General features: G+C 36.2%; 1 protein-coding gene across 10 annotated transcripts in view; it reads right to left on the bottom strand.

Annotated features, from left to right (window-relative positions):
- Nucleotides 1–22,980, bottom strand: part of AHI1 (Abelson helper integration site 1) — a 94,227-nt gene that overhangs the window by 53,297 nt on the left and 17,950 nt on the right. For 9 of the 10 annotated variants that reach the window (XR_012586220.1, XM_074580662.1, XM_074580656.1 and 6 more), the window contains 10 exons: nucleotides 22,098–22,283; nucleotides 19,719–19,871; nucleotides 17,452–17,584; nucleotides 16,371–16,494; nucleotides 13,370–13,599; nucleotides 11,869–11,972; nucleotides 11,158–11,276; nucleotides 8,062–8,192; nucleotides 6,688–6,828; nucleotides 4,388–4,590 (listed from right to left, as the gene is read on the bottom strand). Coding sequence is in view for 9 of the 10 variants with exons in the window: in XM_074580662.1 (XP_074436763.1) it covers nucleotides 4,388–4,590; nucleotides 6,688–6,828; nucleotides 8,062–8,192; nucleotides 11,158–11,276; nucleotides 11,869–11,972; nucleotides 13,370–13,599; nucleotides 16,371–16,494; nucleotides 17,452–17,584; nucleotides 19,719–19,871; nucleotides 22,098–22,283 (1,524 nt within the window). In the remaining variant the exon portion in view is untranslated. The remainder of the gene's footprint in view (nucleotides 1–4,387; nucleotides 4,591–6,687; nucleotides 6,829–8,061; nucleotides 8,193–11,157; nucleotides 11,277–11,868; nucleotides 11,973–13,369; nucleotides 13,600–16,370; nucleotides 16,495–17,451; nucleotides 17,585–19,718; nucleotides 19,872–22,097; nucleotides 22,284–22,980) is intronic. The other variant, XM_074580661.1, reaches the window with a different exon arrangement.

The raw sequence follows: 22,980 nt of genomic DNA, 5'->3' as shown, positions 1-22,980 counted from the left end.
AAAAGGAGACCATCTGGAAGGACTACACAATACAGTATTTGTTGTATACTGTACCAAAGCATCATATATGACCATAATTTATAGTCACAGAGCTTAACGATGAAAGTTGAGTACATTTGATGCAATTGGAGGTATAAGCTTCTGGATTCTCTCACAGTACCTACTCTCTTAATGAGTTGTGGCATAGTAATAAATACACTCAAAGGACAAAAAAATTTTGAACAGTTGTAAGTAGTTCTGTACATAGGAAAGAATACTTTTACATTCTACTTGTCTAATATTGCACTTAAAACCGTCTGAGTATCAGAATTTTGGTAACCACTTTGATAACCTTTTAATAACATTTTCCAGAAATGCATTGCAAAGTGAAGACTGGAAAAGCCAAACATACTTTTAATTAATTTAGAAGTATGCACATATTAAGAGATGAGGCAGCCAACATATAATTGATTCCAGGACAAGTACAAGAGTATATATATATACACATTCTGTCCTTAAGCACTAAAAAGGTTTTTTAATCCTTCAAATTATAGCATGAAAGTTTTGACATCTAAAAATCACAGTTTCAGAGCTAGGATATTATGCCTTTAAAAGAAGCCCTTCTCCCCATATCTACATGACATATATCACCCCTTTGGTATGCAAAGTTACAAACAGGTATTTTGATTGCCAGGTGGAAGTGAAATATTAAATACATAAATAGTAACACCGAATCAGAAGCACTTAAGAGCTCTTTCTGTGACTAGAGATGGGTTAAGTGTTTCCCTACCAAAAACTTCTGTGAATAGAAACGTACATTAGTACTAGTTCCTTGAGGCAGAGGTAAATAATAACTGCTGCCAAGATTCACTGTACTGTAGTTTCTCTAGTGGTAAAGAAGCCAATTCTGCATTCTGGTTTCATAGAGAAATTTATATTCACCTTTTGTAAAAAAAAGTCCTGGCTTTTGTGAATTACTAAAGCTTTAGCCCAATATTCAACTCTTGGTTCTAATTACACGTTTTCTGGGCTAACAAGAATGGTAATGTTGTAGCGGAAAAAAGAGAAGAATCTTCCTCTATCATTCATTTAGGTTCTTGTTTAGGTAGCAAAGAAGAAAAACATAAAGAAAATAACATTGGTTCTAAATGGACCTGGAAAGGAGGCACTGGTCACAACACAAAAAAGCCAGGGTCATACAGGATCAGAATATTCTCTATTTCTATCTAGTTTAAAACAATTTTTAATATATTCACACTACATTTTCAAATGATACATCTAAGATGCAGACCTCCAAACTTTGTACTTACAAGTTGATTTTATATCCACTAGTCACTGCAGGTTAAGTTCACATACACTGAAGTGAGAGACCCCTGTGTTGGCAAATCTGCTGTTTGGAGGCTCCAGTGCCTTTGCCTCATAAAACATGACCCCAGGCACAACCTCAGGCCACGTTTACTGTCTACAGGGTATGCTGCTAACACGCTTGTCCCAGCGTGGTAATCGCTATGTGTCTGTGACAAGGCACTGGCATGCAAACATGACAAAAAGACCAGTAGAAAGCCTCCAGTTCCTCTTTATTTTTCCCTGACAGATAAATACACACAAGATAATACCTGCGTTCTCATTTGGAATTTCATATTCCATCCTTATCACAGGGCAACCTGCCACCCTATGAGTGGCTTAATAAAGACTCCTTTCTCCGTTTTCACTTGTCTGTATCCAGATGTATTATCACATTCTCACCTATGCAGCTGAGCAACAACTTTGACAAACACTTTAGCAAAGCATTTATGTGAGTGCGCATTCTAATAAGCTTTCCAGCAAAGACTGAACTTACTTACATGCATCATTTTGCACAAGAAAAAGGCAGCTGCGCACATGTTAATGCATATGCATCCAAAGCTGTAATTCACAATTACAAATTAGTAGAAATTTTAAGTTTTAGTGTTGTTACGTTGCTGGGACTGTCCAGAATCTCTGATAATGCAGGAAGACAATACTGCACACCCACATGCAAGAAATTATCCTATCCCTGCTTGGAAAGGAGGTATTACTGTCCCCTGAGCCTCATGTTGGATTGCTTAAAAGATGAGTATCAAGAGTCCTTTCAATGGAAAGAAATCTCCTCCCGATGTCTTGGTGGTTCATAAAGCCCTGCAAAGAAGCACTCTTAGTTTTAATAAGCATCATTGCTCTGCAACTGACATCAGGCGATGTGGTCACTTTAAACTGTGCCATCCCATACTGTTTGGAAACCCACACAGTGAGAAGACTCAGATGATCTTTCTGACATCTCCCATATACATGGTCCATGGGCAGAGGGTTTGGAGGATGCTGTCCATTGATCATGACTCTGCTCACAGTGGACTTACTCACCCCAAACTGGTTATTGAGTAATGGGAGTCTAGGGTTACAAAACGCCAGTAGCTGAAAGTTATTCTCTCAAACATAGTAGGCATACCTATTTCACCTAGCTCTATGGTTCTGCTAAACCAGATTTGCCTCTCACAGCCCAGAATCCCTAGCTGATCAGGGCTAAACAGCTGCAATGATAGACTCCCACAAATCCATTATCCCTGTCTTCTTCCTTAGGTGATAAGGCACCCAGAAGAGTAAAAATAACTTCTTCTGGAATGTCTTCCCAGACATAAGATTACTTGCTCCATTCTCTCCATATGGTGTGTCTCTCTGACTGATGAACAACTTGAAGGCACTAGGGCTTACTTGTAGATGAGCAGGAACAAAATAAGCAGAGGACAGAAACATGGCTTGCTTCCTTATGTGAGGCCACACGCAATTGTAGAGGCAGCGGCAACGTGCTACCATTATCCATGTGAATTACAGTGTGGCATTTCATAAAGGAGTCCACTGGGAGCTCACGGTCCAGAAAGCAAAGGACTGTGGGATCACTTTCTTTTGGACAGTTTTAAAGCACAGGCCTAACGGGGATGTCCAGGCCAGGGAACCATACTAGATTTAATCCAAAGCAAAACCCTTAAAGCACGATGAGAGTAGCTACAGCATCCTCAGCAACAACTACCTTCACCTACTCACATGCTTCTTTTGTGCTTCACTACTTGTTAATGCAGACAAAGTCTTAAATTGCATTAAAAAAATTAAATCTATACGCACTCAAAAGTACTTAAAAATGAAAAACAATTAAGCGCAAACCCAAATGCAGTTCATGTAATTGTGAACAGTAATTATAACTGCACAGCACTATTCAGGAATATTCTTGCTGCACGCAAAATTGTCTCAAGTTGAGGAATTTCCCTTAATTAAATTTATTGCTAATTACAAAAGCTTTAATTACTGATTTGGCCATTAAGAAACAAGACAAATAAACAAACATGCAAAGAAAATACTTTTTCTCCCTCTTTGTCTCAACTTTGCTTCAGACACTTCTCTCTCCTCCTTCCTAGTCCCCAGTCTCCTTGCTTTTACCATTATGTTACACTCAGTCCCTCTGGTAAGGCCATGGGTGGTGCAGGAGAGTGGAGTTAGTGCATAGTGGCTTGCTCTGTTTGCTTGTCCTTGTTTCTTACTCTTTTCAGCCACTTTACTCTGGGTCCTCCACCTGCTGAAATCCCCTTGGGGATTATACCTGTCCAGCATGGATTCCTCCAAGGGCTGCAGTCCCTTTGGAGTCATACCACCTCCTGTGTTTTCTTTTGTGTATCCTCACACATCTCCTCCTACCTTTCCCTTCATGCCTACTCCATTATCTCCCCCTGTATCTCCATCTGTGCATCGTTTTGTGTCATCTCCATCACTTCTGTGCTTCCTCACATCCCTCCTCCTGTGTATCCACTTGTGCCTCGTGACGTGTTTTTTGCGTTTCCTCCTGTGCTCTGGTGTCTCTGTCCCTCATAGCTACTGACCTTTCTTAAATATTTTTCACAGAGGTGCCACATGCTCTTCTGTTTGGTTCCAATTTCAGTTGTGCAGTGGATGCATATTGTCCTTCACGGGGCTGGCTGGAAATGGCTGTGCCCAGCACAGGGCAGTCCATGATCTCCTCCCACACACGTCAGCCCTACAGCCCCCCAACTACAAAACCCCTGCAACATACAATTCTAAAAATTAATAGAAATAAATTAAAACAAAGAGATACTTTTCTAAAGCTCAGCCATAATGATCTATGGAGAAAGTCATATGAATGGCAATGGGCCTTGACAGAAAACATCCCTTGTCATCAATACTTGATAAACAAAAATAACTCACTTTCATGCAATTAATCTCTTCTAAAGAGCCACTTACAGGTGGAGTAATATTAGTGAGAGATGTATTCATTTCTGAAGAACGGATCCCAAGACCACATACATATATTTTGTTACCAGTTCGAGAATATGAACTTTGGCTGAAAAGACTATATGATTCTGGAAAGTAATTACATTTGACTTACCATAACAGAATCAAGTTTTTGTTTCACCTTCTGCATTCTCATTGATGCTCTTGCAACACTGACAAACTGATCTGCCGGAGACATCACTGAACTTTTTTGTAAAGGAATTTCAGACAAACTGCTTAAAACCTGTGGCCTTCTTGGTGCAGCTGTGGTAAGTGATGAACTGAGGTCTTTTACGAGTTCAGCTTCCTGTTGAGCAACTGTAGAAATAACCAATATCAGTGTGTCAGGTGAAGCTTTACATTGCCATGGGGGAAAAAAAGTATTTGAATGATCACTGTCATTTTGCCAGACATGTCTTCAGTGAAACACATACTATTAGTGCTATAGAGAAAAATCTGAAAATGACATGAAGTTTTCCCCATACTACCCCTTTTCCCCCTTAAATCTTCCTGATCACAATGTCTCCCTTCTAGTATCTGTGTTCAGTAACCTCTCACACAGAATCAGATATTTTTTTTTTTATTGCTTATAAACAATGTTATTCTCCATGCATAAATATTGGGGGGGCAGGGGTGGGAGAAAAGAAGGAAAGAATGTTTTCAACAGCAAGAAAGTTATATAGCTTGCACTGAGTTCAAGTCAGCTATTTTACTACGTACATTTCACATTTTTTCTAGCGTAGTTCAAGTGAACTTACACTTCAATAGAATTTCAGAAGTTGCTAGATACATATACAGGCACAGGAGGCATCCTCAGGAGGTAGCCTGCTCTAGAATAGGATACTTTTGATGAAAGTTGTGCTCACTGTCATTTAAACAAATTGTCTGACTTTTGCAATTTTCTGTACTGTGGTTTCAAGCCAACAAAGGTTAAAAGAATTCTTCATGAAAGTTTTGTCCAGGATATTCATAAATATACACTGGACAACAGTGTATATTTTTACAACAATATATAATGGACAACATACATTGTTGGTGTATGTAAAACTCAAACTGTTGGAGTCTTACAAACTGTTTCAGTGACTAAAATTAGTATTACTATATGATTAACTCTTTCAACACTAAGACAGTAAGGCTATCTCCTGAAAGCAAAGTGTGTGCTTTTAACCAAAAAAGGAACAAACAGTTACTAACATACAATGTAGAAAAGACCACAACCTATGCAAAATCTTACTGTCACCAGTGGCTTAGTTAAGCAGTCGGATGATACAAATAACTACCAGTGTGATATCTGTGTGATCTCTAAATACACACACACACATATATATTAAACTACCCTATTAGCTTTTTAAAGACTCATTGTCTGCTGAATAGTCAAAAAATTTTAAAGAAATCCTTCACCCAAAAAAATTTCCATTGCTTTCTAGAATGCAGATATCTTACTGGGTTGAAGTTTAGCACTGAATATCTATTGTAAAGTCATTCCACTTTATTTTCCTGTAAGAGTCAACCAGTTCAACAAATAACCAAAACTGTGAGATTTGATATGAGTAATCTCATTAGTACATGTTATTTAGAAAGCAAATGTATAAAGCCAGGATTAGCTTTATAAAACTATGTTCACTGCAAACATAATTCAAACAAAAATCTGTTAGAGATAGGCTAAATTTATTGCACAATTTGTATTAACATTATCTACTGTCTAGATACAACATCTGAAACAATGTCCTTAATTGAAACAATGAGAGTGCTAAAGCTAACTTCAAAAACAACATCAGAAAAGCCCAAAAGAACAGTCTGAATTTTATCCTGTATATCAAAAATTCAAAGCTAGCATTTATCCCTATCTTTTCTTTAACATGAGGAATAAACGTGTCTCTCACATAATCACACTACAGACATAATACTTGTTTATTAAAACAATCTATACTCTCTCATATTAATTGATTTCTATACAGCTCCTTAACATTGTTTTGTAACATAACCAGCACAATATAATGAGATTTATATTAAGTTGTTCATTGATTTTCAGAATGATAGTATTTTCTGGCTCCATAATCCACCTTGACACTGAAAAAGGACTTTCAAATATTTATATGATGCTGCCTATATATGATAAAGTGGTGTAAGAATCACACAGGATGACATACTTGACATGTCATCATGACACATTTAAACTTGAGGTTGCAAGGGACCTCTGGCGATTGGCTAGGCCTAAGCCTCTGCTCAAAGCAGTGTCACCTAGAGCAGGTTGCTCAGGGTCAGTCCAGTTGGGTTTTGATATCTCCCAGGATAGAGAGATCATTATCACCAAATGACTGTTTTCTTTTCCCTTCAAAAGAAGTACAAACACTAGCAAATCATTTCTAAAAATAAAATATTTACAGGCGTGTATCAAGAAAATTTGTACTGTACCTTTATAATCATAAATGTATACAAGTATTGGCTGGTTTTGACCAAAGGCACAAAATGACACCATGTGTTCATGTGGATGAAAGGCAACATCACGAAGTGGAGATGTAAAGGAGAGTTCAGAATATACGGCCACCTGATCCCCTACAGAAGTGAAATATGTTTATTAACACCACGGAAGCATATTTGGTACAGAAAAGTAAGAGTTGGTGAAAGCTTATATTTCACAGTGTGGTGACTGCCACTGTAAATAAATATTTCTTAGTCCATTTCCTTATTTAAAAGTAATATTTGGCATAAGACAAAAAATATTGCATGCTTTTAAGTTATTCAATAAGTCAGAAAAGTTAGTGCTGTTGCAATAGCTGCAGGAAACCCCAGAGGATGCATCAGGTCAGCTGAGTTCTCTTATTCTGATAAGCAAGTTCTGGAAAGGTGGCGTTCCACAGTATTTGTTTGTGCTTGCATTTTGCCAGATTGCTATCTTAGTTGTGGATTTCAGTTATATAATACTGACAATAGGAGCGAAAGTTGAGCACAAAATTATTTAAAAAAATAATAAATAAAATTAGCTCTTCAGCTTATGGCTTTATGAATGCAAGTACAGTGTGTAAGCAACAGACAAAGCTTGGTGAAAACATAGTACTAACAAATTTTCTCCCTCCTTTTACTTTTATTATTTCAGACAAATTATGTAGTGGCATAAATGTAAGCTAATACAGATAGAAATGCAGAAAGAAATTCAAAACAGAACTGTTGGTTAGCTGCCAGCTTTAAAATATTTACATCTTCCTTTAAAAAAATTATTTAGATCATAATTAGAGACAGAACACAATGTCATCAAAACAAAAAAGTGTATTCTCCAATGTTCTACTGTTATTTCTGTCCCTTTTACCTCACTGTACAACAAGGATGACAAAGTCTTTATCTTACATTTGCTTAGCACTTTCCAGAAAGATTTTGGTAGCTACTTTGAAACTACATGCGGAATAATTCGTGAAGAAATCTTATATTCCAAAGGCCAAAAATATTCAGAGTCTCCAATTACCCTTGGGAAACAGATGAAGTGGTTCTCAACAAAAGCCTAATTCCCAAATCCAAAAACCGCAACAGAAAGACTGATTTGACTAAAGCTGAGCTTAAGGTGCTCCATTCCTGCTGGATATTACAAATGCTACCTCTGCCTATTAATTTCCTCTATAGAATTAAATCTTGGACATTAATAATAGCTATTTAAAAGGTGAAACTAAGGCTTCAAGATTTAAGAACATCTTGCTGAAGTTTTATTCCACATCAAAAGTGTTTCAATAAAGCTTACAAAACCCTTTCCCCCTCAGTTTCGACAACCTGGCATAAGACCATAAAATAATTAGTTACCTGTTTCTGGATTCCAAACATAAGCCTTTCCATCTTCACTTCCAGAAAACAGGAACGTACCACAAGGTGTTAAGGTGCTGTGAATCTTTTCTCTGTAATTTGTGGCACCTATGTATTTCTTCGTAGCCAAGCTAAAGATAAAGAATAGTTTGCAAATGTAGCAGATACTTTCAGGATAGAAAAATCTAACTTTTTGTGTGTCCGTCCCCCTCTTTATTTCTCAGAAAAATGAATTCACCTTGCATCCCAAATAGGTATGCAGGCACCCACCTTTTGCAGAGTGCAGCCCTTTCTTTCCCCTGGCTTTCATAATGCACCTGAAATTATACATCAAAGTGTACATCCTCGTCTCTCAGTAGAAAATAGAAACACTCAGATCTACAGAACGGATATAGATGTAGTAATTTGCATTTTCTTGATCCTGGGCTTTGCAAAAAAAATCGGAAAATTGGCACTATTACTCTTTAGCTCTTCAGACTAATGTCTCTTTGGATAGAAAAGCAACAGTAGAATCACCAGATTTCAGACATCAATGTTGATTTACTGTTAACATTGAAATTTTTAATATTACTGTGCTACTTAGGTATCCTAATCTTTTTTCAGTAAAACACTACTGGGCAGCATAGTAATAATGACCTACTAATGAACTACTTTCAAACAGTTTGTAGGCATCAAATAAAAGAGAATCTGCAAAAGGATTTAAAGCATAAGCCAGCCTGTAAGAGGCTATCTTAAACACGAGGTACAGCTTGGAAAGTGATAGGAAAGATCAAAATGGAGACTAACACAGCAGTAATACTAAGATACAGAATTCGATGCAAGAATGGCAATAGGCCATGACAGCCCTCAAAGACAGTAGACAGTAATTTTGCAAATGTGTTACTGCAGAAACAGTGGAGGTATGCTGGGAGAAATGCAATGCAGTTAATGAGACAGGAAAACTATTTTTAACAAATACTCTGAATAAACATACCTTAGATACAATTCTATTTGGCAAGCAAGGGAAAAGGATGCTTTAATGATCACAGTGCAAAACCGTAATAGCCCAAGTAAGAGTTTGAGCTGTGTGAATAAGACAGATAGTATCTCTGAGAAGTCATGTAGAAGAGCTCTGCAAGATGTAAAACTAACCTGCACATGAAACCCTAAGGAGAGGTCTGAACCAAAATCAAATCCCTGGTCACATACCTGAGTGACAGGACAACAGCATTATCCAAAAGATCAAAAAAGCAAGTTGAAAGAGGAAAGTTAAGAACAACTAGCTGTCAAAGTGAATTGTGTTGATCTGTGACCTCCACCCCCTCTTTTCTCATGCAGGGAATGAACAGTTAATGGTGACGTGTACAATTATCACTGCTGGGTATCTGACCCTGTGGTTTATTGATAGACTTAAGCCAATGTAACTGTGGGCTGCGGTCAAAGCAGCAGTCCTGCTGTTGTCCTCTCCACCCTTTTTTTCCCAGGCTCTCCCTCATTTCTTCTCTGGTGTTTGGGCAGCTATCAGATGAGTTAGATCACATAGTTGATTAAAATGAAAATTAATCATTTGTATTTGTAGTCTGATTTTTAGTCGGATCAGTTCACCGATCTGACTTACACTGCATCAAGAGATCTCTAGAGCAGATAAAAATCAAATGCTAGGAATACATGGCCAAGGGTGTGGGACGTAGAAGGAGATGGTGTGTCCCTACAGATAAACTAGCTTAATAATTGTGAAATTGCACACCATATTAACCCTTTCTTTGAGATCGATATGCATGTCCATTTTTCTCTAATTAATACTCTCTGCACTTTTCAGGAATGGTACCGATAGAAGAGCACTATCTGGTTCCCTCTATTATACACATATTTCATGCTTCAACTGAGTGAATAGTTTAGCCTTCTAGCATGTTCATTATAATTTATCATTTACAGTAAAAGATGAAGAGTGCACTATAAGACTGGAAAGTCTCCAGCTAGTTCAAACATCCAACCCAATATTTAATTTAAGAGTGAGATTTCCTGAGACAGTATATCTATGTAATAAAGCATACTCTAAAAGAACATAGTTTCTTATGCTATGAGAGCATAAAGAGGTATTTTCCCCAAGTAATTTCACATAGAACACCAGGGACCTTTGATTTTTTTTGTGTGGTGAGGCAAGGAAGGGGACCCATGAAATTAGGCACAATTATTTAGAAGGAGCATTTATGTCTTTAATGTGATTTTCCAAAAGACAGTGTTCAGGTGCATCTTATCAATGTGTGTAACTGATAGGAGTAAGACTCTTCTCAGTTTCTCCCAGTGAAAGGACAAGGGGGAATGGACACAAATTGAAATATAGGATATTCCATTTAAAATTAAGAATAAACTTCTTTTACTTTGAGGATGAACAAACACTAGAACATGTTGCTCACAGAAGTTGTAGACTCTCCATCCTTTGAGATATTCAAAACCCAAGTGGACAAAGCGCTGAATAACATGCTGTCATGCTTTGATTATTGGGGTTGGACTGGACAGTCTCCAACCTCAATGACTCAAGTGATTCTGTAATTGCCTTGTTTTTTATTGTAGTTTATTATTAAAGAATCACAATCACAACTATTAAAAATCAGAAAATCATCAAAAACTAAGTTAAAAATATATCACTGCCTGCTTAATATACCATAAATACTGAAATATGCAGTGATGTAGGTATTATAACAATCTTCATTCCATTTTATCATCAAAATACTATTCCCAGGGTCTTAACAATAAGAAACTAATGCAAAAATAAATGTTACAATTTCAAAGTTATTTTCAGGCACAGATTGCATTTTTAAAAGCGAATTCAATCTTTAGGAAACTAGTGTCTTCTCCTTCATGCCACCTTGATCTCCGAAGTAATCTAGTTATTTTTGGATATTCTATTCTAAAAGACTTACCCAATATCACACAAAAGGTCTGTAACACAGTAGTGTTTTGAAACCATTTCCTAACTCTAGTATTGCTATCCTGGATTATTAGGACATCTTTGTTCCCACAACTATACATTCAATATTTTTATGGCACTTTATTTCCTCAAGTAAACTTTAAACCAAAAAGGAAACACACACTTGTCACCAACAATCTACTTACATTCTGAGATCCATGATTCTCAGGGTACTATCTTTGGCATGGATTAATAAACGCCTTCCATTTGGATGCACCTCCAAATGATTTATTGGTGTTCCTTTAATATCATTTTCTCTTATTTCCTACAGAAAGAAGGAAAATACAGCAAAAAAAAAACCAACTTAACTTTGTTTTAAAACTCAGGTTTTTACACATTATTATTCATTTTTCTCTGGCATTACACATCTGCCCACTTCATTCTATTTGGTTAAGGAAAAAGTTTGTTCCTGCATTAAGGCATTACATCCTAGGCAATCAACTTTTCACAACCACAAGGCAGATTCTACCATGACTCTGAACTTCTGAAACACAGCTGATGACAGAAATGCTAACTGAACATTAGGCCTCTAAGGTATGAACAATGATAATTTGTAAAGCCTGTGGTCTATTTTATTGTTTCTAGAGAACAAAGCTAATGCGTTAACATTTATCTGTTAATACAGTGCTATTAAACCTCAAGCATTTTCATGTTTTATATATAAAAAATGGAAGTTGCAAAATGATTAAAAAATTTTGTCAGTGAATTACAGCATGTTCTATCAGCTCTTTCGTACTGTTATTTAAAGCAAACACACCTTTTCAGTTAAACAAAAGTTAATGTATAAGATGTATAAATGACTAGATTTGGAACAGTTCACATAAAAATTACAATGCTAGTTTAAGAAACCTGTATACCTTATTAACCCTCCAGTGTTGAAACATGTGTTGAGAACTTCCTTTGACAGGTGTATCCCAAACTATTATCAGTCCTGAACTATCTCCTGAGAACATGTGGAGCCCTGTGAAATAATAACGTCTTATAAGTAGAATACCACCACAAAGAACAAATATAGAAAAGGGTGTATGAACAAGAAACTTTTTTCCTGTTATTTTTGTGAATAGGCTAGCACAAATTCTTGCCTCTCTTTCACTCATACTCCATAACATAAGTTGATGCAATAGATTTGGATTCAGCACATAAGTCATGTACTGGCGTGCTGAATATTCGTGGTTTTTTTTTTTTTTTTCATTTTTTCTTATATTCTAGAACCAGCAAAAAATGAGCATTTATGGCTGACTGAACTTCACACGATAGCCCAATGCTTACCTATACAGTCACTGAGAGCATCTTGAACAAGAACAAATACTGTTTTCCAACAGTTGTTCTTAAATTAAGCACAAATACTTACTCTTTATAAAAACGCAACTCTTTCCTCTTTATAGTACCTACTCCTGTGAATACCTCAAAAAAGGAACCACCTAATTACTAACGATGTAACTAATACCAGAAAAAGTCAAACACTTCCAAGTATCTTATTCATTCACCCACCTTCAATTCTTCCCACTCTCCACTAGTGCATGTCAGTACATCTCTCTCACTCACTTTCAGCTGTTCACCTACCAGTTAACATTATTCACAGTGGTCAAATCTCTGTCCTTTTCTCTCAGTTTTTCCCCAAACTCTGTCGATGTTGAAAAGCTCATCACCTTCCCACTTCTTCAGCCTAGCATTAAACTTTTCACAATATAACTACTGCTACCTCATTTTTTTTATCTTTATATAGAGTTGATAAGTTTGAATGACAATATGGTGGAGCTGTCTTTGCTACTGTTCTGATCATGCAATCTCCTGCTCTGATGTTCTGTTCTGTGAGTTCTCTAGAAGCCGGTTTCAGATTTCCTGCTTCTGCTTTTAAGTTAGCTCATAATTCATCCCCCTACTTCTTTAGCCAAACCTGACTTTTTTTCCCATTTACCTCTCTACACAAACTGCTAGACTTTTCACCTGCATCCTGATCCATTTGTCTCCTCTGAACAGTAGCATCTGTGCTTTATATTCTGCTAAGTTTTGCTGCAGTATGTACAAAACGATAGCTAACTAACAATTGCTAGTTACAGAAACAATGAAAACTAAACTATGACCAAAATTTTTCCAGTCGACACTGCCTGATCACTACACATTTGTTTGCCTGTCCTTTCTACACTTCCTTTTCTGATTACTCTCAATTTGTATCAGAGATTGTGTCCCTTTGTGTTCGTCCAAATAAGGCATCACACTAACACATTAATTGCAAACACAGCTACAACTATTCTATTATAGCATTTCACATTGCCTCTATGAAATAAAGCACACTAGTAACACTCAAGCTGGTCTTCAACTGAAGACTATTTGAAAAAAGTAACACTAAATACATACCTTCTGCATCAAAACAAAGCGTGTTGATGAAACTTTTGTGACCATCAAGCTCCTGTAGCAGCTGCCCATGGATTTCTTTCACATTTGCATTCCAGATTCTAATCACTGAGTCGTAACATCCTGTCACGACCAAGGAGTCAGCAATTGGGTGGTACTTTGCAGTGTAAACAAACGAAGGATGAGGGAAAACTCTCACTGCAGATGCCGCCTCAATTTCTATTTTCCACATTCTAAAATGAAAGCATGTTAGGATATCTACTGTAGAAAGCAATCACACACACAGGTATAACTGATGCCATATTTTGTGCTAGTGGTTTTAGAGGCAAATGCTTGAAACACTTAACACCACCTGTTTATCCTACCACTTTATTTCACCTATATTTAATCCCTTAATATGGTACTTTCTAACAAGAATTAAGATACATTTACTACTTTACATAGTACTCTGTCTTCAAAGTAAATTCATGACTAATTACTCATTTAGTGGATATTTTGCACATTTAAAAACATGCATGAAGAATTCCATAGAATGGATCCAGTTTCCTTTTTTCAGGAGTGATAAACAAATTGTTAAGACCTTGTGGGGTATCACCCATTTAAAAAAAAAAAAAAAACAAAACACAAAACAGTCAGAACAAAAAACCCACAAAGGAACACCTAGGACCTCTAAATATAAATAAAACCCCAGAAAGTTTTAAAAGAACAATTACCTACCACACAGTGATTGTGATCTCAAGGATGTTTTCTTCACATAAATTCAGTTCTTACTATTCATCTATTTCCTATCCTTCACCACCCATAGCTGTAAGATTAGATTTTGCTTAGGATGTGTTTTTCGTTTGATGCTAATATACTTTATTATTGAGCCTTCCCCAAAGATGAGTACATAAAGAATGGAATGGTACCTGGATCATGAAATACATGTGGGTAGCACATTTCAGAGAGTGGTCAGTTACAATATGGAATTTAATTGTTTGAGTGCCACCCTTCCAGGTGGGGTCACTACTTCCGGTGGCTACTGAAGAATTGTAAGCTTACTCTGAGGTGTGTTCATTACAAAATTGCAATCCCTTAGTGTATAGCGATTAATGTGCAAAGGTAACAAGGAGTCATAGAATCGCCTAGGTTGGAAGGGACCTTTCAGATCATCAAGCCCAACCATCAACCTAACTCTGACAAAAACCATCACTAAACCATATCTCTAAGCACTATGCCTACCCGTCTTTTAAATACTTCCAGGGATGGTGCCTCAACCGCTTCCCTGGGCAGCCTGTTCCAACGCTTAATAACCCTTTCGGTGTAAGAATTTTCCTTAATATCCAGTCTAAACCTCCCCTGGTGCAACTTGAGGCCATTTCCTCTCGTCATATTGCCTATACTTGGGAGAAGAGATCGATCCCCACCTCTCTACAACCTCCTTTCAGGTAGTTGTAGTGAGCGATAAGGTCTCCCCTCAGCCTCCTTTTCTCCAGGCTAAACAACCCCAGCTCCCTCAGCTGCTCCTCATAAGACTTGTGCTACAGACCCCTCACCAGCTTCATTGACCTTCCGTAGACCTGCACCAGCACCTCAATCTTTTAGAATGGTTTTGCTCTAACAACATAAAGGTTAATTTATTGCTCACAAATAATGCTCACAAAGCTTGGGAAGGCTCAAGGATAACATACAAAACACTATATAAAGAAGGATTCACATTAGTTCCTACATTTCCCTTCAAGTTGCCTTAGAACACAGTCTGAGATATAACCCAGGTCATAAACTGATGACAACTTCAAAGCAATGGGGTGCCTTTTGGTCCTCATCCTTCAGTTCTACCATGTTTCAATGGCAAAATGCTCCCGATATGAAAGGGATAAAGAAGGAACTCCTTGCCTAAACTGAGACTTTTTAAGGAGCTTAAGGCAATGGCCAATAAATACAGGAACTAACAACTTGTACAGTGACTATGCATAGTACACAGAAAAGGAGGCAGACCACTACAGTTTCAACTTGCTGCCACAAATTCAAGAACTGAGGAACAGCTGGGCCTTCTTACAGGTAGCATAAATGACTGAAATTGATATTTACTTCAATATAAAAAAAATTATTTAATCTGCTTCCAAATAAAAAGCAAAAACATGGGACAAGCTGTTAAAATATTTTTTCCTACATATAAGCAGAAAAAAAAAAAGAAAACAGTTCCACACATACAATATATCATTTAACAATTCTTCTGGCATTTTAATTATGCAACTGCCTGTAGCATTACTGAGTTGCATAACAGAAACAAGAGATAGGGATCTGAAGAGCTAAAAAAAAAAAAAAAGCCCTATGAAAACCCATGAAGTTGCTCGTAATAAAATTACGCCGTGTCACAACCATACTTTCATGTTTTTCTACAGTTTTGAGGGTTCTGCTTTTAAACCTCAAATAGATTAGTATTTTAACATTAACACTGCGTTGAAGTACAGTTTTAAATTGTAGAGGAAAATGCGTACACTTTCAGTCTCAGAAATAATACTACCAAATTACATTTACAGCAATTTAAATTGAATTATTTAAATGTGTACAAAAAAATTAAAGTTACATATATATGTACAGTGCAGCCAATTTATACATGTTACTTGAATCTTAAATTTTCAGTTTCCTGCCTCATGTTCAAATTTGCAAACTTAATACTGCATTCATAATACCACAGTTTCTCCAAGGATAGAATACTGCAACTGTCTCAGTGACTTTTGGAAATACAAAGTCTTTTTTTTTTTTCTGCACTGTAGATTTAGACATTACAGCTGGAAAGCTTGGAAAAGCTGTCATCTCAAATACGTATATATTAGAATCTAATATAGTAAATATAGTGTAAGTGATTAACTCCATAATATTTTTTATAATATTATAGCGTGTCACATTGCACTAAAATCTTTAATTAAAACATTATAGCACATCTTTTAGTAAGAAATGAAACTCAACCACTTTCTTTTATGCTTGATGCTATCTGCCAGAACAACTTCATCATACTGACCTGACAGTGCCATCAGAGGATGCAGTAAGAAGGTATTGATCATCTTTTGACCAACAAAGATCATACACTATGTTGAGGTGACCATAAAATTCTCTCAGGAACTGTCCAGAAGGAATTTCATACACTAGTGAAGTCAAAATGGAAAAATAACATTTTTTTAAGTATTTACAATCAATAATATGCAATTATTGTGCAAAGTTTAGTCTAATCTCGGGCCAAGTTTCTGCTAGCAAAAGTCAACTCATTTTCTTTATCATTTTCAGAGAACAAGATCAAATAGTTGCTAGATATGCATAGACAGCAAGCATATACTTCCATCTAGTGGTTCATGGATGTCACAAATGTCTTAACCCTTAAGAAACAGCCTACTTGCTTTTAATTATTAGAACCAGATTAGGAATTTTTTTTTAATTTGTTTTGACAGCTAACCAACCAATATTTAAACCAGATTAACACAGAGATCATTTTCTGGGGCTGTGTAATAAGAGAATCTAGATTTACTGTTCATTGCATTTAAAAAATTTACTTTGTGCACACTTGAAATACTATTCTCTCTAAATCTCAAAATTCTTACATAGGGTTTAAGAACTATGCAGTTAAGGCTACTGTGAAGAAGCAGCTCCAAGTTTGAGTAATAAGGAAGATTTATAGTTCCAAACAAACTAGACCATAGAAGACAGCAGACTCCAGCAGTCAGTCTGGAGATGACAGCATTCCAAGTATCTAATTTTCATGACAGGTTATGAGAAAAACGTACACAAAAAGCATGTGGTGGAAGGCTGGAGAAGCTATTTCACTTAGAACCTTATTATCAGAAAACATGTTCCTTTTGCAAACTGATTTAGTAGTTCCATTAGACCTCTGCGCCAAAATAGTGTGATTTCATACCAAACTGTATATAGATTACCACGTATGAAAAGCAAATTCCAGCCCTATTAACACAGAAAGAGCATTTTCCTCAATGCTCTTTCATGCACAGAACAATTTACAAAACACAATTTAAAAATACAACTTTTGCCCTTTAATTTCAAACTATGTGAGTTATATGACAAAAACCCAACAAAACAAGTTTTTAACTTACAAAGAATGGGATAGCCATTCCTTCCTGCACATGCTGCTGCCAGTGTTTTCCCATCATGAGAGAAACAAATACAGAGACAGCCCATATCTCCACCTCGCAGTGAAAACAGATGCTTGTTCGGTATGCGGCAAACCTAGCTTTTCAGGTAAGAATTGGGATTTCACAGTTATGAATATTAACTACTCAATGCTTAAAACACATTCTTAGTTCTTGTCATGCATAAGTTTTTAAAAGCTACTAACATCTTAAGGGAATTTAAAAAAAAGTTCAACCTTATAAACAGAGGCAGTTCTGTTGCATAACTTAGGCCACATCTAGTTTGTATATTCTTTTCTGCCTCATTATTACAGACAACTAGTTTTAAACACCTAAGAAAATTTAAATTTGAAATAATTTCCTTAATCTTAAGAAGTGCTTAATGACGACTATCATCAATAATATAAGCTGTAGAGTTAGACTGTAAGTCAAGATTGTTTAAGGAGTCCAAGCACAACTTTTTGTAACTTAATGATTGCAGTGTGAACTCAGAAGACTAACTACAGACAATCAAAGCTTTGGTCTACCAAATCACCTTTAGCATTCCTCATCTGTATTTCAATTCTTGATTTTTTTTAAAACATAACTGGAGATGAAACATTTCAAAAAATTGCACAGGTATTATAGTCCCCCTTCCTCTCTCCCAAAATATTTCCTCTTTTTCAGGCAAGGGCTTTTTCTTCAGAACTAAATTCAAAGTTTAAGGGTAACTAAAATATCCAGAGTAGTTATGTGATTATTTAACCTAAACCTGATTTACCTTTACGAATGAAAAATGAGCACAAACAGATTCATATGCATTTAAAAGTATAAAAATAGATCTACTTATGAAATAATTGAATATACACTGTTTACTTCAGAATAAAGGTAAACATATCTTCTTAGAAACTATATTGGGGGTTGGAACAAGGTGATCTTTAAGGTCCCTTCCAACCCAAACCAATCCATTCTATATACGCAGTTAAGCCTTCTTCTGCTTATTAACCTCTCTCTAAAATAAAACATTACAATGTTGAATCAATAATTCAAACAGCTCAAAAGAAACTTCTTTTATTTACAGGTCATGTAGTTACAATTCACATCTAAAATTAATTTCATATTTAATTAATATATCAAATATTTCATAATTCTATGGAATATTCTTTGGCAAATAGACATGCCACATAATGCTAACCTTACTGAAACTTTTGCACAAGACAGCACATCACAAAATACTTCATCGTTGCTACTAAAGTTCTTCAATATGGATATAGACTAGTCTAAGAATAAATGAGCTGCCACATTTTATTTGATGATGGTAGGCAAACATTCTTAGGATCATATTTCTCTTGGTTTTGATTACAGAGTTTTTTTCAGAATGGCAACTTTCTGAAAAGTAATGAAAATTAACATAAATACACCGTTTAGGTATACTTCCATTCTTTATAAGAAAATTTCCATTGTAAAAACAGTCTTGTCTATTCTTTCCTATTTTATTATTAGCAAACATTACTGGGAAATAAAATTAAGTCTGTGTGTATTTAAGTGTTCTTTTTGAAAGTATCTGTGTAAAGGACTACAGTCTGGCACCAAAAAAAAAAAAAAAAATCAACATTCTTTGCTAACAAATCTTTTATTATTCAAATTTTTATAGAACCATGAGCTGACACAAACACCAATCTACAGAAAAATATGAAATCATTGCAGGGACATTCTATATGTAGTTGCAAAAATATTCCCTTTTTATGATTGCTAATTTCCATTAGATACAGTGATCTATGAGTTAGGATGAAGGTGGCAAGAACCTTCTTAATAAGGTTCTTTAATGAAAGTTCCTTTGTAATTCTGTTATACTGTGGAAAAAAAAAAAAAGACTTCAACTGAGGGAAGAAGAAAAAAGAAAAAAAAATCAAACAAGAAAATATATTTCCAATCAAGCTGAAATCTGAGAACTGGTTTCCTGTCTTATTTCCACTACTTGAATAGCCCTATTCTTTCAAATTCCTAGAGAATTCTGGAGATAAAAATACCTGACTCTTCTGGGAAAAAATTATTAAATCACCTACATTTGGTAAGAACCTAAGTATCCTCTATTATTTCTGAGAGTTCCCTATGTTTTGTATTTTGTGTACTATTTAATTTCCTTTAATGAATGACTTGCTTCATAATACTTATGTAATAAAAATAAAGTTATAAAAGGATAGTATGTCTTTACATTATTTTTCTTTAATAAGCAAATAAAAACACTTCACCTGTCCAGGCAATCTTGTCCATTTAATTGGCTCCTTTTTCTCCTCTGGAATAGGTTCACATGTTTTCTTAGATCCCTCGCTCTGGAGCTCACACAGTGCTGCACTACTTTGTTCCTGCTGAACAGCTATCATAGAGCGGAAAGAAGGAGCAACCTTAAGGCAAATGAAACTAAGTATCAGAAAAAAACATTTTTATAATTAACAGTGTAATACCTGAAAAGATTAAAAGGTATTTTTCAAACGTATTGCATTTTTACATCTGAAAAACAGAGATTGGAAAAAAGCTGAATACATGAAAACTACATAGCAAAAATTTAATTTAAAGTAGCCAGCAAGTCCAAGAGTAACTTGAGCTTCCAAAGTTGCGTCAATCAGAGAGTATAAAAGATTTTTCAAATAATTGATACCTTTCTATTTTTATTAACTATCCGGGTCAGTGAAAATTATTAATACTCTACTACCTGGTGAAGGTGGTGTATAAAATAAAGCATTCCAGCATGCAAATAGTTGCAGTGACATTAACCTACCACCTTCAGATCAAAATACTGCTTTGGCAATAAAACCTATTCATGGTACCAAAAGATATTACCAGCACTGTGTACTGAACAAACTGCTCAAGTGCCGCAAAGAAAAAAGGAGGACTGACCACATTTGTGATTTTAATCGTAGATAAAGCATATACACTTTCCAAACTTCTCTAAGTACACTTACTGAACCTTACATGTTACACCAAGGTTGAACACACAGGAAGCCTTAATACCGTGAAGCAGCCTAGCAGCCCCATGGCTGAGGGGCACAGAGGCCGTTAAGCAGAAGCTGCATTTCTGATTGATTTCACTAAAACAAGTCTCTTCAGAAACACAGCTGAATACCAGGAAAAAATTACTGTTTTCTTCCAGGCCGACAGCGGCTAGGTATCCACTTCGGGGTGAATAACTGTCTAGATTCCTGTAACTAAAAAGGGAGGTTGGACACCTACCACGCAAGTAGAAAGCAATTTAGCAGCTTAAATCAGTTGTCCACACATAGATGTCTACTTCCTCGCCCTGTTTTATCCAAGGCATATATTTTCATATCTACCAGCCCGTGCCGGAGGTGTGGGAGATCTGAGGCCTTCTGGAGAATCATAGAACCACCTAGGTTGGAAGGGACCTTTCAGATCATCTAGGCCAACCATCAACCTAACTCTGACAAAAACCACCACTAAACCCTATCTCTAAGCACTATGTCTATGTGTCTTTAAATACCTCCAGGGGACAAGGCAGGATCTATAGCAGATCTTAAATGGAAGCAGAAATCTATGCATAGAAAACTGTACCATGTTATGGCTTTTATCTGGAGCTCAATCCTAGCCTTGGCAAATCTGGCATTTATCAGAACAAGAAAGAAAGAAATAATATCAGTAGTCAATGGATTCAAGTCAAGCACAGCTCGGAAAGATATGCAAATTCATCACATCACTTGAGCTTCACAGAAGACTGTAAAATAGGGACAGCTATAAACCAGTGACAGCACCTAAACATACCAGGAAAACATTCAGACCATGGAGAAGACAGGCTCAGAACACTTCCAGAAAGATGAAGCACAGCTGCTCAAACAAAGCACACAGAATTCCTAACAACCTCAGCAGCTGACTGAGCAAGAGATCTGCAGATGTCATTCCAGTATACAGATTAGAAAAACGTCCCCAAAACATATGAACTAATCCCACAGAATAGCTTGTTTTTCGACCACATCTCACCAGGCTTCCACAGATCACCCTTGATTGTATGAACAGAAAGCAGAAGAGACTTATGACAACTGCAAATACATATGGAAAATTAGGTACTAGAACAATATTGTACTGACACTGTAGAACAATAAATGCTGTATTTATCTTGAATGCACATCTCTGCACACACCAATGGAAGCCTGTCTTTAAAGGAGTTTTCATTTGAGAAAAAGTAAGACTCATCATAGCTTGAAGGTGCAGGGAATCAGAGTTAAGTGACTTACATCTTCTCTCATTTATAGAATTTACACACCTTTGCGAGTCCAGTGACTTAAAATGGCATTTATCCTAATGAGAAGGAATATCAATCTTCAAGAAAGCATCCTGAAAGTTTTCTGACTGTCAATGGCAAAATATGCAAAGTTGCAGATGGAAAAGTACGCCTATTTTTCAAAGATAGGTATGAAGGGCTGAGTTTGGAACACATATCTTAAGATGCGAAGTTCTTATTATAGCTAGTTATATGCTAGCTATTTTATATATTGTAAGTACAGCTTTTATAAACATGCATACAAACACACACACTCACACACTCTAGCTGGTTACTACTTCCTACAGAAAAGTCTGCATATTTGTAAATATATTTATATATTAAATATTTAACTTACATGATCTGGCAGTTTTATGCCTCTTATGGTTACATATAAAGTTGATGGGTAACGATTTCTAGGACATTTTGCCCACCAGTCATAAACCTCAACAACATTCAAATGTGACTTCGTCCTTGGAGGTGGGTAATATAATTGCAGACGGAGTTTTCCATCAATGTTTCGAACTCCATTTGCACCTACAAGCTGGAGCGGTGATTGAAAAGAGGAAAAAAAAAATTATTACATTAACATAAAAGTCATTGATTATTTCTAATATCTCAAACAACTACAGTATAAACTCTGAAATTTCCCATTGGGGAAATATACCATCCCCAAAAGTGGTAATAAAGTAAGCACGTCTTAAACACCCCCAGGATCAAATCACCAAGATTGAAGCTTAGATGGCAGCCTAGTTTTAAAACGTGCTTCATATGCACAACAGTAATATCCTGTATGTGGGAAGACCTCTGCAGTACCCATCCCCCCCCTTTTTTTTTTTTTTTTTAAATTACTGCTTGCTGGAATCACCAGAATCTCAAAGGACTGTCAGTCCACAAAAAGCCTCTTCCAAATCTGTCCCCTTTGAACCCTGCAGCAAAGGCCATTGGTAAGACTTTGACTCAGAACAGAAGATACAACAAAGCAGTAACCTTTCCAACTTAGAAGAAATAAGAGTTCTCTCTATTGAACTAAAGAACAAGTGTACCTACTGCCATTAACACTAACCACTGTTTATCAGGACATTTCTACTTTGACTGATAAGGATGAAAGGATAATGCAGACGGATGCAGTAGGAATGAAGAACAGGTCATAATTTTATTTGTATCTATAAGTTGGAAATTCATCTTTCCCTTTGTTCACAAGCAGGCTGTACTGAATGCCTGGATGCACAGTCCCCACA

This window comes from Larus michahellis, chromosome 3 (genome assembly GCF_964199755.1).
Source record: "Larus michahellis chromosome 3, bLarMic1.1, whole genome shotgun sequence".
Lineage (NCBI taxonomy): Eukaryota > Metazoa > Chordata > Aves > Charadriiformes > Laridae > Larus > Larus michahellis.
The sequence above is the reverse complement of the archived record's forward strand: the minus strand, read 5'-3'. Positions and strand labels throughout refer to the sequence as shown.